General features: G+C 44.0%; 4 protein-coding genes across 4 annotated transcripts in view; 3 read left to right on the top strand and 1 right to left on the bottom strand.

Annotated features, from left to right (window-relative positions):
• The window catches only part of zyx (zyxin), a 5,856-nt gene extending 4,497 nt beyond the window's left edge, over window positions 1-1,359 (top strand). Inside the window, exon 8 of the mRNA XM_047033534.1 lies at window positions 1-1,359. This exon is cut by the window's left edge and continues 1,381 nt beyond it. The gene's annotated coding sequence lies outside the window, so the exon portion shown is untranslated.
• Window positions 1,360-2,129: 770 nt separating this feature from the next.
• kel (Kell metallo-endopeptidase (Kell blood group)) lies at window positions 2,130-7,475 on the top strand. Its single transcript, XM_047033523.1, has 17 exons — window positions 2,130-2,156; window positions 2,406-3,102; window positions 3,181-3,495; window positions 3,610-3,737; window positions 3,860-4,018; window positions 4,170-4,241; window positions 4,384-4,572; window positions 4,657-4,817; window positions 4,955-5,072; window positions 5,200-5,298; window positions 5,379-5,477; window positions 5,561-5,638; window positions 5,714-5,814; window positions 6,357-6,514; window positions 6,764-6,924; window positions 7,054-7,143; window positions 7,328-7,475. The coding sequence occupies exons 1-17, from the start codon at window positions 2,130-2,132 to the stop codon at window positions 7,472-7,474; spliced, it is 2,799 nt and encodes a 932-aa protein (XP_046889479.1). The 3' UTR covers window position 7,475.
• Window positions 7,476-7,973: 498 nt separating this feature from the next.
• LOC124474498 (histone H1-like) lies at window positions 7,974-9,874 on the top strand. The gene is made up of 3 exons (XM_047030679.1): window positions 7,974-8,599; window positions 8,883-9,172; window positions 9,339-9,874. Exons 1-3 carry the CDS (start codon window positions 8,287-8,289, stop codon window positions 9,645-9,647), a joined length of 912 nt encoding a protein of 303 aa, XP_046886635.1. The 5' UTR covers window positions 7,974-8,286; the 3' UTR covers window positions 9,648-9,874.
• A 56-nt stretch (window positions 9,875-9,930) lies between these two features.
• emg1 (EMG1 N1-specific pseudouridine methyltransferase) lies at window positions 9,931-11,699 on the bottom strand. The gene is made up of 5 exons (XM_047030687.1): window positions 11,506-11,699; window positions 11,237-11,338; window positions 11,005-11,146; window positions 10,629-10,837; window positions 9,931-10,430 (listed from the first exon to the last, which is right to left on the bottom strand). The coding sequence occupies exons 1-5, from the start codon at window positions 11,653-11,655 to the stop codon at window positions 10,317-10,319; spliced, it is 717 nt and encodes a 238-aa protein (XP_046886643.1). The 5' UTR covers window positions 11,656-11,699; the 3' UTR covers window positions 9,931-10,316.
• Window positions 11,700-11,728: the final 29 nt, after the last annotated feature.

The raw sequence follows: 11,728 nt of genomic DNA, 5'->3' as shown, positions 1-11,728 counted from the left end.
TCTTGTTCAAACGTTTTACAGAAAGACGTGTCTTGGTGTCTCAGTCATTCACTGTGACTGCAAACAATTTACAGCACTGGAAAACATTGAGAGACCTCTGCACCTTTTGCTTTCATAAAATTAAAAATACAATAAAAATAAAAAAAACGTTGAGAAGGACAGTTTTGAGTGAGGAACAAAAGGGTGAAATTTAAAAAGCCACTGCAAATTTGACCCATCTGTTCCTCACTTAAAATGATCCTTCTCAACTTAAAAAAAAAAAATGAAGAGAAAAGGTGCTGTGGTTTCAATGTGTTCCAGAGCTGAATCGAGCTGTTTCAGTAAGGTTGATACAGAATGTTGCTACTTTAAGTGTAAGTACACACCCTCCAACTGTAAATGCTTTGTGTTATTTCTTTTTGCTGTCGTAGCTCTCTGAACAATGCTCTAAACCTGAAATGAACAAGGATTCTAAGTATTATAGCCACACACGTATAAAACCAATCAGCCACTACAGAGAGCAGGAACGTAATAGCAGCTTCAGATGCTTCTGCAAAGTACAGGTTACTGACTGAAGGGTCATGTGAAAACACCTAATACTGCAGGCCTTTAGTGTTCACACTTCCTATTCCTTTTACGTGGCATTCACTTAAAAACTTTTTTTTACATCTCTTTCATTTGGTGTGTGTGTGTTGTACCTGGTATATCAGTCTTCAATGAATACCACTATTTTGCCATAACTCTTCTAGTGTATAATAGTGTCTTGGTATTTGTTATATTTTGAATTATTCTACTTATAATCTTCCAGTACTGTGTTACATCGATTATGACTCTTTTGACTTTGTTGGTTTGCATGCGGTCCTTTTCCAAGATAATATCCCACTGTTGTCTTTAGGTTGGTGTTACCCATAGCAACACTCCTTCCCACAAACACATTTGTTCTTATGAATTTGACCACCGCCTTGCACAACAGTTAAACAAAAACCAACACGACATCCAAAACCAGGTGGCCAGATGTGACTCGGCATGTAAGCTGTGATGATGATGATGTTTATGTTTATGTTCTTCAATCTTAAGTATTATCTCTGTTTTTTTATTTGCACAAACTATTTCTCCCTTGTGACCATGCCTCCATCACCAGTGCTCAGTATGACAGTGATGATGATAATGCCTTCTCCATTTTCCTCCCACATTAATTTAATTGTCATGTATGATTATTGCCTTGTTTTTTCATAATGTTCTTATATAAATCCCTCAATTATGATAGTGTGACAGTGTACAGTATATGTTCCAAAACATGCAAACATTATTGACCTTATGTTTGTTTCTCTTCTCATTTTACTGTACTCAAAATAATAAACAAATTGCTAATTGCCAAAACGGTTGTTGTCCTTCCTCTAAACCAGTTGGTTAGTTTGTGATAATTCCACCTTTTTATGAAAACTGTAATATATAAAATACACAATCGAAAACAACATTGTCTCCTTAGCAGGTTTCTTTTTACTCTTGTGTTTTCCCTCTCTCTCTCTGGCCTCTCTTTGGCCTCTCTCTCTCTGGCCTCTCTTTCTTTGGCCTCTCTCTCTCCCTGTGGCCTCTCCATGTGACAGTTTCGCGACATGGAACCTCTTCTGTCCTCAGTCACGTGTACAACATGTCCGAGCAACCTCTATCAGTTCATACCAGCCCTATGTTGCACTGATAGTGACGACTTTGGAGCAGGACATGTACGCACTACAGATGTATGCCTGTGTGTATTCTCTTTGCTTGACTTGTGGCTTTCTGTAAAGTTGGCATACAGAAAAAGGTAGGTCTCTGAGTAAAAGTCAAAATCATTTGTGGTGAACGTTGAAAGGGATTCCCAGACATCCCTATCTGTTGAATGCACACACACAGCAGATCCTGCCCATCCCATAATAAGACTGTCGTACCACTGACTTATTGGTGCTGAGAGCACTGAGCCACTCTCTTTATCAGAATGTCAGAGGAGGAGAGAAGTGAGTGATGAAGAGAGATAGAGAGCTGAGATGTCAGCTAGCTGACCGAGGGAGGGAGAGGTGCCTCCATATTTGAGGGAGAACATCAAAGAAAAACCATCAGTGGATGCAACACGCTGAAGGCAGAAGTTAAGAGCAAGAAGAAAGAAGAAGAACATGATTGGGATCCAGCCTGAGCCTCAGGTATGAACTATACAGTTGTCATGCGAACTTTGCATCGTTAGAAAATAGTAACTATGGAAATAAATTATTTTGGATTAACCATAAACATATTTTAACTGACTCTTGGCAATTACTTTCATAGTCTCAGATAAAGAAAGTAGATGAGCTGGACTACTGTAATATTACAGCTGACATCAAACTCCTTATATTTATTGTTAAAAAAAGTAGTTAATTAAAAAAAGAAACATACCTTTCTGTGTCGCAATACAGGCCCAGTTCCAGCTTCTTTCCCAGCCACAGTTTCAGCACCAGGCCCTCTCTGAACCCCAGCCCAGCCCCCAGCTCCAGAACCTCTCTGAACCCCAGCCCAGCCCCCAGCTCCAGAACCTCTCTGAACCCCAGCCCAGCCCCCAGCTCCAGGTCCTCTCTGAACCCCAGCCCAGCCCCCAGGCCCAGCTCCAGGTCCTCTCTGAACCCCAGCCCAGCCCCCAGCTCCAGCTCCAGGTCCTCTCTGAACCCCAGCCCAGCCCCCAGGCCCAGCTCCAGGTCCTCTCTGAACCTCAGCCCAGCCCCCAGCTCCAGGTCCTCTCTGAACCCCAGCCCAGCCCCCAGGCCCAGCTCCAGGTCCTCTCTGAACCCCAGCCCAGCCCCCAGCTCCAGAACCTCTCTGAACCCCAGCCCAGCCCCCAGCTCCAGGCCCAGGTCCTCTCTGAGCCCCAGCCCAGCCCCAAGCCCAGCCCCAAGGCCCAGCCCCAGACCCTCTCTGAACCCAAGCCCAGCCCCCAGGTCCAGCCACAGACTGTTCCCCAGCCTGAAGAGGAGGTGAAAACCAGGGTGTTCTCCAGACTCCTCCTCTTCCTGTTGGGGTCCTCCCTCTGCACCTCGGTTTTGGGCCTGGCCTATTACTCCCAGCAGCACCTCGCAGCAGTTGGCACAGAGGTCAAAAAGGCTGATAACCCTAACCCAGGTACGCAAACACACAGACACAGTGACACACAAACTGTAAACACTTCCCACCCACAACACCCTTCCTCTTCTCTTCCAGCCGTGTTCCCATGCCTGACCCCTGCTTGCCAGGAGGCCTCTGCTCGTCTGGCCCTGTCCGTTGACCCTTTCACCCAGCCTTGTGACTACTTCCTGTTCACCTGTGGGTCAGACGGGTCCTCTCTAACCAACAGAGGGAGACAGAGAGGCAAGGGGCTCCCTCCACACCTGCAGGTTGAGAGAAAGAGGGATGCAGTTGCTGGCAGGCAAGGGAGAGGACGGAAGGAGAGACAGACGGACAGAAAGGAGGAAGAGATGATCGACAGAATGCTGGACAGACAGACTGCTCTGCTGCAGTCACTGAAGGCCGTTCTGGGTATTTACCTAATCTATATTGTGATTTGCTATTCACCTCCGACGAATGCATGTGGATTGTGACTGATCAGATGAGTCTTCACATTTTATTTGAGACTTTTGACTGTTTTTACAGAAATGGAGGATGGGTCCGGACCTGGCAGCCCAGCCGTGCAGAAAGCCCGGGGGTTTTATCGCTCCTGTATGGAGGAGGGACCCACTGAGAGCGCCGGAGCAGAACCCTTTCTTAGAATCATCCAGAAGGTGAAACACTACAGGACACTGCCCCCCCCCCCTGTTTTAACAAGTTTTTATGTGTGTTCCTATGCAGACGTCCATGCTTTCTTGCCCTCCCTCCCTCCATTGTCCCATCCCTCTTTCCTCAGCTCGGTGGTTGGGGAGTGTGGGGTGCGTGGAATCAGACTGACTTTAACTCCACGCTCTCTCTGTTGATGAGGGACTATGTCACTTTCCCGTTCTTCAGCCTCTATGTAGGCAAGGACCCCAACGACGTAGATCCAAGGAGCAACAGGACATACATCCAGGTCTGAGAGGCTGGAACAAAGACACCGTTTCCTCACAGTGGTATTACATCATGTGTGAAATAGTAGTGATGTAAACAGGTTTATTTGGGGTGGGTTACAATGACACCATTAGCAAAATAACAACAATGGTTAAAAGCTATTTGTTTGTCAGATTGACCAGCCTGATTTCCAGATTCCCATCGAATGGAGCAAAAAGATGCAAAAGTCAAAAGCAAACACTCAGGTGACTGAAGGATCACGCTAGCGGCACACGAGACAGAAGAACAATTCCTCCATCCTGACATTCAACGCCATCCCAGATACTTTAGTTTATCCTCAAACCCCCATCCCCCCCCCTCCCCCCACCCTCTCTGTCCTTCCCCCAGACTTTGCGTCCATTCCTGGTGTTGTGTCAGAAGTACCTGGCTCTGCTGGGCTCTGCCCCCATCAGCAGTAATCTCCACGTGGGCCTGTTCATCTCCCTGTCCTCGGAGCTCGCAGTAACCGCTGCCCCTCTACACCACCGCCTGCAGCTAGGGATGCTGTACCAGCGCAAGACCATCAGAGAGCTGCAGGTACACACACACACACACACTCTTCTGGTTTACCTGCATACACTGTCACTCATTCTTTTTTCTTCCTCGTTCTCATTCACACAGACCTTGGCCCCTGCTATCGATTGGCTGGGCTGTCTGCAGGCTGCCTTCCATCCATACCCAGTCAGCCAATTGGATCAAGTCTTACTGCACAACGTCCCTTACATTATTCAAATGTCTCGCATCATTGGCAGATGGCTCAACAAACATGAACTGAGTGCCAGGTAAGTAGTCTAATAATAAACTGTCTGGAGACTGTCAAACGTTACTCATCCTAAATGAATAGCTACACTGTGTTAACTACCTCCGCTACATATTAAAGTAACTTATCATCTTTTGTTTTTCCTGTCTTTTGCTTCAGTGGCCCAATTCACACCTACATGATCCTGTCTCTGCTGCAGACCTTTGTACCTGCCTTGGATTCCAGGTTTTCTGAGACGGACAGGAATTTCTCATTGGCTCGCGGGCACATTGAGAAGGTTTGAAGAAGAACGTTACTTGGTTTTGTCGGTAGAGTTATGGCAGAATTTGTTAGTATTCACATTTTGTATTGAAGTGGTTGGGGTTGTTGGATTAAGGATTTGTTTCCGATCTGGTGACCTCAAGCAGAAAGTCCCTCGCTGGAGGCAGTGTGTTCTGGAGACGGAGAAAGGCTTTGATACTGTGCTCACACGCCTTCTTCACAAGACGACCGCTCACAGAGAAGTGAGGGTGACACACTTACACAATTATTTAAAAAAATATGGTCATGATCTTTCCTAGAGTGCCAAAATGTTTTTATACAGATGGAGGAGATGACTGAGAATATATTTTCCTCCTTGAAGTCCAAACTGGCAAACCTCAAATGGAGGGATGAGGAATCTCGCCAGTCTGTTGTAAATAAGGTCAAACAAATATTTAACTTCTTGTCAGTTTCTAGTAGTACAATAAAATGTAAGAAGAAAAGTAAATATTTGTGTCTGTCCAGGTTTGGTCTTTAACTCCAAGATTGTCATCTAAAGGAGCCATCCTCCATGACACAGAACTAGACCAAATGTTCTCAAAGGTAGAATAACATACCAGCTGTCTGCTTCTAGCAGCCTGTTACTTGATGTGATACTGGTCTCTCTGTTACTTCCAGGTGACAATCAGGGAACATGACTACTTCTCCAACTATGTCCAGTCCCTCTCCCTTCAGCAGAAGAAACGCATCAACCTTTTCTCCAAGACAGAGGAAAATAAGTGAGTAATTATAAGGGCAGATTCTCTGTGTACATGAGCAGCCTGAGTCTCTGTGAGGTCAAGAGGTCCTGCAGCGAGGCCTCTCTCTGAGCACAATATAGCACACAGCCCAGACAGTTAGGAGACAGTAAGGCAAAACAGGTACAAACTGGGACTAATGTAATTGACGACCACTTCACCTGCTGAACGTTCTAGTGTATCTGTGTACTGACCACTGTGTTTGAACATGTCCAGCAACTGTGTTTAAGCTCTCTGAAGAGAGATGTTTCTCACTCATGCTAGCCACTCTGTTGTGGATTGGTGACATGATCCGACGTCGAGCTAACAAATCCTAGTCAACCCTTTTTTATTTTTCATTGTCGTGACTCTTTCCGGCCTGCCTAATGAGAGATCCATCGTTAAAGTAATCTTACCTTTGTCTTTGGAGAGTTTGTAGGCATCATTAAGGATCTGACAACGGGAGTTGTATTCTCACAACGGGTATCTGAAATGATCTAGACCAATTTGTTTATAATTATCTTTATATCTTCTTCTTCCTCCAGTTTGTCAATCACTTTATTTATCTCTGGGGAGGATCTGGTATTTCCCATAGGAATGTTTGTACCACCTCTCTTCCACCCTACGTATCCCCGAGCTGTTAACTACGGGGTTTTAGGTTCTTTGATTGCCAAAGACATCCTTCATCTCCTTCTGCCAGACAGTAAGGACAACCGTCACCATTCCTCCCATCATCATCGATACACATTCATCAACTCATTCATACAGCTCTGGAAAAAATGAAGAGACAGCTGCACCTTTTTTCTTTCATAAACACCTTTCTGTTCCTGACTCAAAATTGTCCATCTCAACTTAAAAAAAATTAAAGAAAAAGGTGCGGTGGTCTGGATTTTTTTTACCAGAGCTGTACTCTGTCAACTGTGCGCATGTGCATGCTGTGTTATGTTTACAGTCCATTCTCAGAGTGAGAGCATCCAGACAGTGGGGGACTGTGTGTGGGAGCAGTACGTCCGAGTGACAGAGGGCGCGGGGAGAGTGGGCGCTTACTCGCTCTCCTCAGCCCAACGGCAGGAGATGTGGGTGCAGTACTCCGCCCTGCAGGTGGCGATGCAGGTCCGTTCTAAGGACTACTGTTTTATGACCTCCTTTTGTGGTCTCTTTCCTTAAAATCAACCTGCGTGAGTATTATAAATATACTGACATGTACCCCCCCCCCCATCTCAATCTCCATCTTGTTGTAAGGCTTATCATCTAAATCTGAAGCAGCGACCTGATGATTTATCTCTATCGGGTCTTTCACACACTCACCTGTTTCTCACCTCATTCACTCAGGTAAACAACAATGTCTAATCCCGACAACCATCGTTTTTCGTGAACTTTCAACTGAATAGGCCCTACGAAACTTAGCTCAAATATCACATTGCCCTTGGATAAAAAATACTTAGTTTGATGATGTATTACTTTGTATAAATGCTTAGCCTACTGACATTGATTTCTTGTTTCCATCATCTTTCAGATTAACTGTGACTCGGACCCATATAGTGAGTTCATGCCTTTTGAGCCTTCCTTCCTGGTGACTGTTTTATGTACAAACTCTGAACTCTGCCCAACGACCATGACCTGCCCCGACAAACCACAACAGAATTTAACAAACACCTGCTGAGGTGACTAGCAAAGACATTAGAAGACATACAATGTTATAGAGCTTCAAGTTCCAATGAAGATCGCCCGTCAAGTGGCCGCTGAGGAGTTAGTGGTCAAGCCTGTTGTTCATGAGGATATAAACTAGGCCTACTACAGTTATGGTAGATTACGATCTCATGAAACGCATAGGTCATCTATGCAGACTAGCCGCACAGAATGTTGATGGAAGTAGGCTAGCCTTAATCAGTGACAGAATGTTTTGAATTTTAATAGGCACTGAATTCTAGGCACTGAAAACAAAAACATTTGAAGCTGAAATAATTCAATTATTATTAATTTTATTTTTTTAAAGGCGTTTAAGTAAAATGTAAATATTTGTGCAAATTTGTAGTTGTTTGTTTCTATTTTCCCAAAAATAAAGTAAATAAAAATTGATTTTATTGTAGTTACTGTTAATGCATGTATTTTGAGATTCCTTAAGGATTGTGATTCCGACCTAAATTGAACGTAAATAATGTAATAATGTAATCATTTTAAGCTAGGTAACAAACATTTTTGTTTCACTTTTTCAGCGAAAACGTTAGAACTTGCCAACCTTCTCGAACAGCCGTTGGCAGTTAGAATTTACGAATAATAACAATTCTAAATTAATAAACTCGAATAAAACGTGAAAAGGCCTCAGTTGTAGCTGGAAGTTACAAAAAATAGCTACATTGATCTAAATTAGTTTAGGCCTACTTTAAATTATTGTAGGACCAATAGAGGCAGGTCAAGTTCCGGATACTCCTTACTGACTTGATTTTCTCTCTTTTTTTATCAATCTCAGAAGAAATGCCGAAAGAGAAAAATAGAACGAATGGGAAAAAGAGAGTAAATATTAAATTGAAGGAAACAATAATCCATTCAAGGAAACACAAAGTTAAACCTAAACAAAAGTCGTCAAAACAAAGTGTCAACACCCCAGCTAAACCACAGGTGAAAAGTTCCGTCAAATCACCTTGGTTGGCAAAGCAACCAAAGACAGTGAAATCTCCAGGCGGTCGGGGCCTAGGAAAGGCTGGAGCTCGACGGTTGGGTCAGTTACTAAAACGTGCAATTCAAGAGAAGACAAATGTCACAGGAAAAGAAAAAGAACCGTTGCCATGTAAGTATTGTTACAGTAGAAGAGCTAACGTTAGGCCTACTGTAGGCAACTAACCTAGTACAGTAGCCTAGCTTACTGTCTAACCGGCCATTGTTTAATGTTTAACTTAAACATTAAACAATAAAACATTTGTTTAAACTTTAAGCTAATGTTTTTAGATTCTACCTATAGTTGCCTAGACAGCTAGCAGATCAATTAGGTGCAATTTTGAGTTTTTATTTAGGCCTAGCTTAAGTCATGAATATTTCATAATCAACTAAATGCATCATTACCCTGCACGTAGCGACTCCAGTCCGGCTTTTCAAGTACCAGGTACAGGCTGAACCGAGCGAAGCGAAGACAGGATCATGTTTGCCCAGGGTGTCCCAACTGATACTTCGGGTGGTCTCTCAGTGTAAGCACCGCGGGGGTATCTCCATGGTGGAGCTCAAGCACGCCTTGGCAGCTGGTGGTTACGATGTCAGCAAGAACAACACCCGTGTTAACTTAGCAGTGAAGGGTCTGGTGAGGAAAGAGACTCTGGTGCAGACCACAGGAACTGGAGCATCAGGTTCATTCAAGCTCAACAAAAAGGTAAAGAACAAATGCTTCTTCAATACTTTTTTTTTGTAATCATTTGACATGTTACAGCTGATGATGAATTAGCAATTTTACCTAAAGTATGAAATGTGCATTTTAGAATTTAGAATTCTAGAATGATTTAGATTTAGAATTTAACAAAATGTTTACCGTATTCTAGAAATTGTCAGGGGGAAAGAATATAAAAAGAGCCACAAGACATAAAACAGGCGCCAAGTCTGCAGATGAGAAAGGAACCTTGAAACCAAAAGGACAGGCTGCAAGACCAGGTGCTAAAACAGGCAAACCAGCAGGGAAGTCACCTGAACCAGCTAGGAAGTCACCCAAACCAACAGGGAAGTCACCTAAACCAGCAGGGAAGTCACCTAAACCAGCAAGGAAGTCACCTAAACCAGCTAGGAAGTCACCTAAACCAGCAGGGAAGGGAACCAAGTCACGCCCTAAAGCAAATCACAGAAGACAGCGATAAAGACGGTGAAAAAGACTTATCAAGGCGTCTATAAAAGCACCACAACACCCAGAGAAACGGACTACATCACCCAGAGAAACGGACTCCATCACCCAGAGAAACGGAGAACAGCAACCAAGGGAAACAGTTCCTTGTGGGCTTGGACTGACGATACAGACCTCTGGTAGATTAACTATTTTAACATCACATTGTTTTTCATCATACCGTTGTCCTTGCCATAATCGGTGTAATTATATTTTACATGTATATACTATGGTGTATATTTCATTAAATGTTTTGTGAAGTGAAATGTGACTTTTTATAACACAGCTCAAGACATTCATTCTTTCAAGGATCACAAATCAATCTGATTTATCAACCTTATCATACAGTTTATTATTACTGTATATACAAGACCTGCTAAATAAAAAATGTCAATTCAGTATAAGATGTTTATATTCACCACTGTCTTATTAAAATGTATTTGCTCAAACAGCCCAGTTCCAACTAGTAACAAAATAAATAGTACTTCTTCACACAAGTCAGTTGCACTATTCATACACATCCATGCCTCACAGAACATAATAGCTGAGGCAGACAGTCTGCGCTGTATTTCTGGCCAACCCCTTCCTCATCCATGAAAGTCCATGTATTTGCTGTGTCCTCTGGAGCAGCAGTTTGGTAGCTTCATCACAACACACCCCATACCTCCTCAAAGGCAGAGCACATCTTGGCACAGGTCAGTGCAGCAGAGAGGGGGTAGTTACTAATGGAAACGGTCTTCTCAGTGTAGTCCACATTCACCTGAGTGAGGAGAATAAGGAGGTGCATGTGAACCACACAAACAGGACACTCCTGCATGAACTAGAGGAAGGTTGCCACAAGGAAATTTGTCAAGGGTTATCCATGTATAATATTGGACTTCATGGCTCACCAATAGAAGCTCATTTCTAAAGCTAAGCTTGGAACTTCCAGCAGAAAGTTAAGTTGAACAAAACTTACAGCTCCGTGTGCAAACGCCCCCACAACCACAGTAGCAGGCCCCTCCTCAGGCACCACAGTCCTGGGGCACACAGCCTCCCCTGAGGAGAAGGAGGTGCAGATTCTTGGACATCCAGCGGGCAGGTGGTCTGATACGGGGTTCTTGATCAGCTTCAGCAGACGCTGGGGGCCGTCGGCCGCCCTCACGCTCAACTTGTGCAGAAGTTGGACTAGAAGGAGTAGAAGAAGAGATGAAGTGAGAGATGGAAGTGAAAGTAAAGACTGGATAGATCCAACGACAGAGGTTTTAGTCTTGTGCCTTATCCTTGAAGCTTACTTTCTCCCATCGAGCCCTGATATATGCTGGAAATAAACAACACAGGGACACTAGCCTTACCCATGAGGCCACAGAAGCGGGGGAAGGTTCGAGGAATGCGAGTCTGTGGGTTAATCTCTACCAGGGCGTTTCTCTCTGTATGGATGTAGACTTGCAGCAGGCCTGCTCTGTTTAGCGGGCTGTCCATTAGCATCAGCAAACACTGGCGGAATTCAAGAACGACACAATAGATCGAAAATGAAAATGGAGCCGGTTAATTAACAGGAGTCTTTAAAGCTCTTTGAAGACATACCTGATGCGTGATATCAGGTCTAATCTTGCCCGGATCCCTCCCACTTTTAATGATCATGCTCTTATGTTGGTCACAATTTAGCAGCTCGAAAGTTTTCCCAACCTGTGAGCAAAGAACATAAACAGAGGAAGTAGTTATTTACTGCTCGTGTGTCATGCTTGACAGCAAAGCATTTTTTTTCCCAAAGAGGGAAATAGAGGCTAGCTACCAAGCAACTTGTTTACACTACTAGAGAACATTCTGAATGCAGTCGATTCCAAACTTCATACCTTCACAGTCTCAAGCGTTGCCCCCTCTAGAACAACTACTAGCCGTCTCTCAGTCATGCGATCGTGAAGGGTGCGAAGATGTTTGGCTGGTTTTGGTTCATATTCGTCTAAATGTGCAAAACCACGTTTGTTACTCATACTTTCAGCCATGCTTGCGAAATGGATGGGCGCAGGAATACTGCGTACTGCGTGGGACGTATGTTGAGGTAGCATTTCGTAGATC

This window comes from Hypomesus transpacificus, chromosome 2, assembly GCF_021917145.1.
Source record: "Hypomesus transpacificus isolate Combined female chromosome 2, fHypTra1, whole genome shotgun sequence".
Taxonomy (NCBI): Eukaryota; Metazoa; Chordata; class Actinopteri; order Osmeriformes; family Osmeridae; genus Hypomesus; species Hypomesus transpacificus.
This window is presented reverse-complemented; position numbering and strand designations above follow the sequence as displayed.

Excerpts from the sequence above, each read along its gene's own strand:
- kel (XM_047033523.1), top strand. The coding sequence starts at position 2,130 with ATGATTGGGATCCAGCCTGAGCCTCAG. Across the intron at positions 3,496-3,609 it reads GTCACTGAAGGCCGTTCTGG|AAATGGAGGATGGGTCCGGA; the intron begins GTATTTACCTAA and ends CTGTTTTTACAG. Across the intron at positions 4,242-4,383 it reads AGTCAAAAGCAAACACTCAG|ACTTTGCGTCCATTCCTGGT; the intron begins GTGACTGAAGGA and ends TCCTTCCCCCAG.
- LOC124474498 (XM_047030679.1), top strand. The coding sequence starts at position 8,287 with ATGCCGAAAGAGAAAAATAGAACGAATGGGAAAAAGAGAGTAAATATT. Across the intron at positions 8,600-8,882 it reads AGAAAAAGAACCGTTGCCAT|CGACTCCAGTCCGGCTTTTC; the intron begins GTAAGTATTGTT and ends CCCTGCACGTAG. Across the intron at positions 9,173-9,338 it reads CATTCAAGCTCAACAAAAAG|AAATTGTCAGGGGGAAAGAA; the intron begins GTAAAGAACAAA and ends ACCGTATTCTAG.
- emg1 (XM_047030687.1), bottom strand. The coding sequence starts at position 11,655 with ATGGCTGAAAGTATGAGTAACAAACGTGGTTTTGCACATTTAGACGAA. Across the intron at positions 11,339-11,505 it reads CAACGCTTGAGACTGTGAAG|GTTGGGAAAACTTTCGAGCT; the intron begins GTATGAAGTTTG and ends CTTTGCTCACAG. Across the intron at positions 10,838-11,004 it reads CCGCTTCTGTGGCCTCATGG|TCCAACTTCTGCACAAGTTG; the intron begins GTAAGGCTAGTG and ends TACTCCTTCTAG.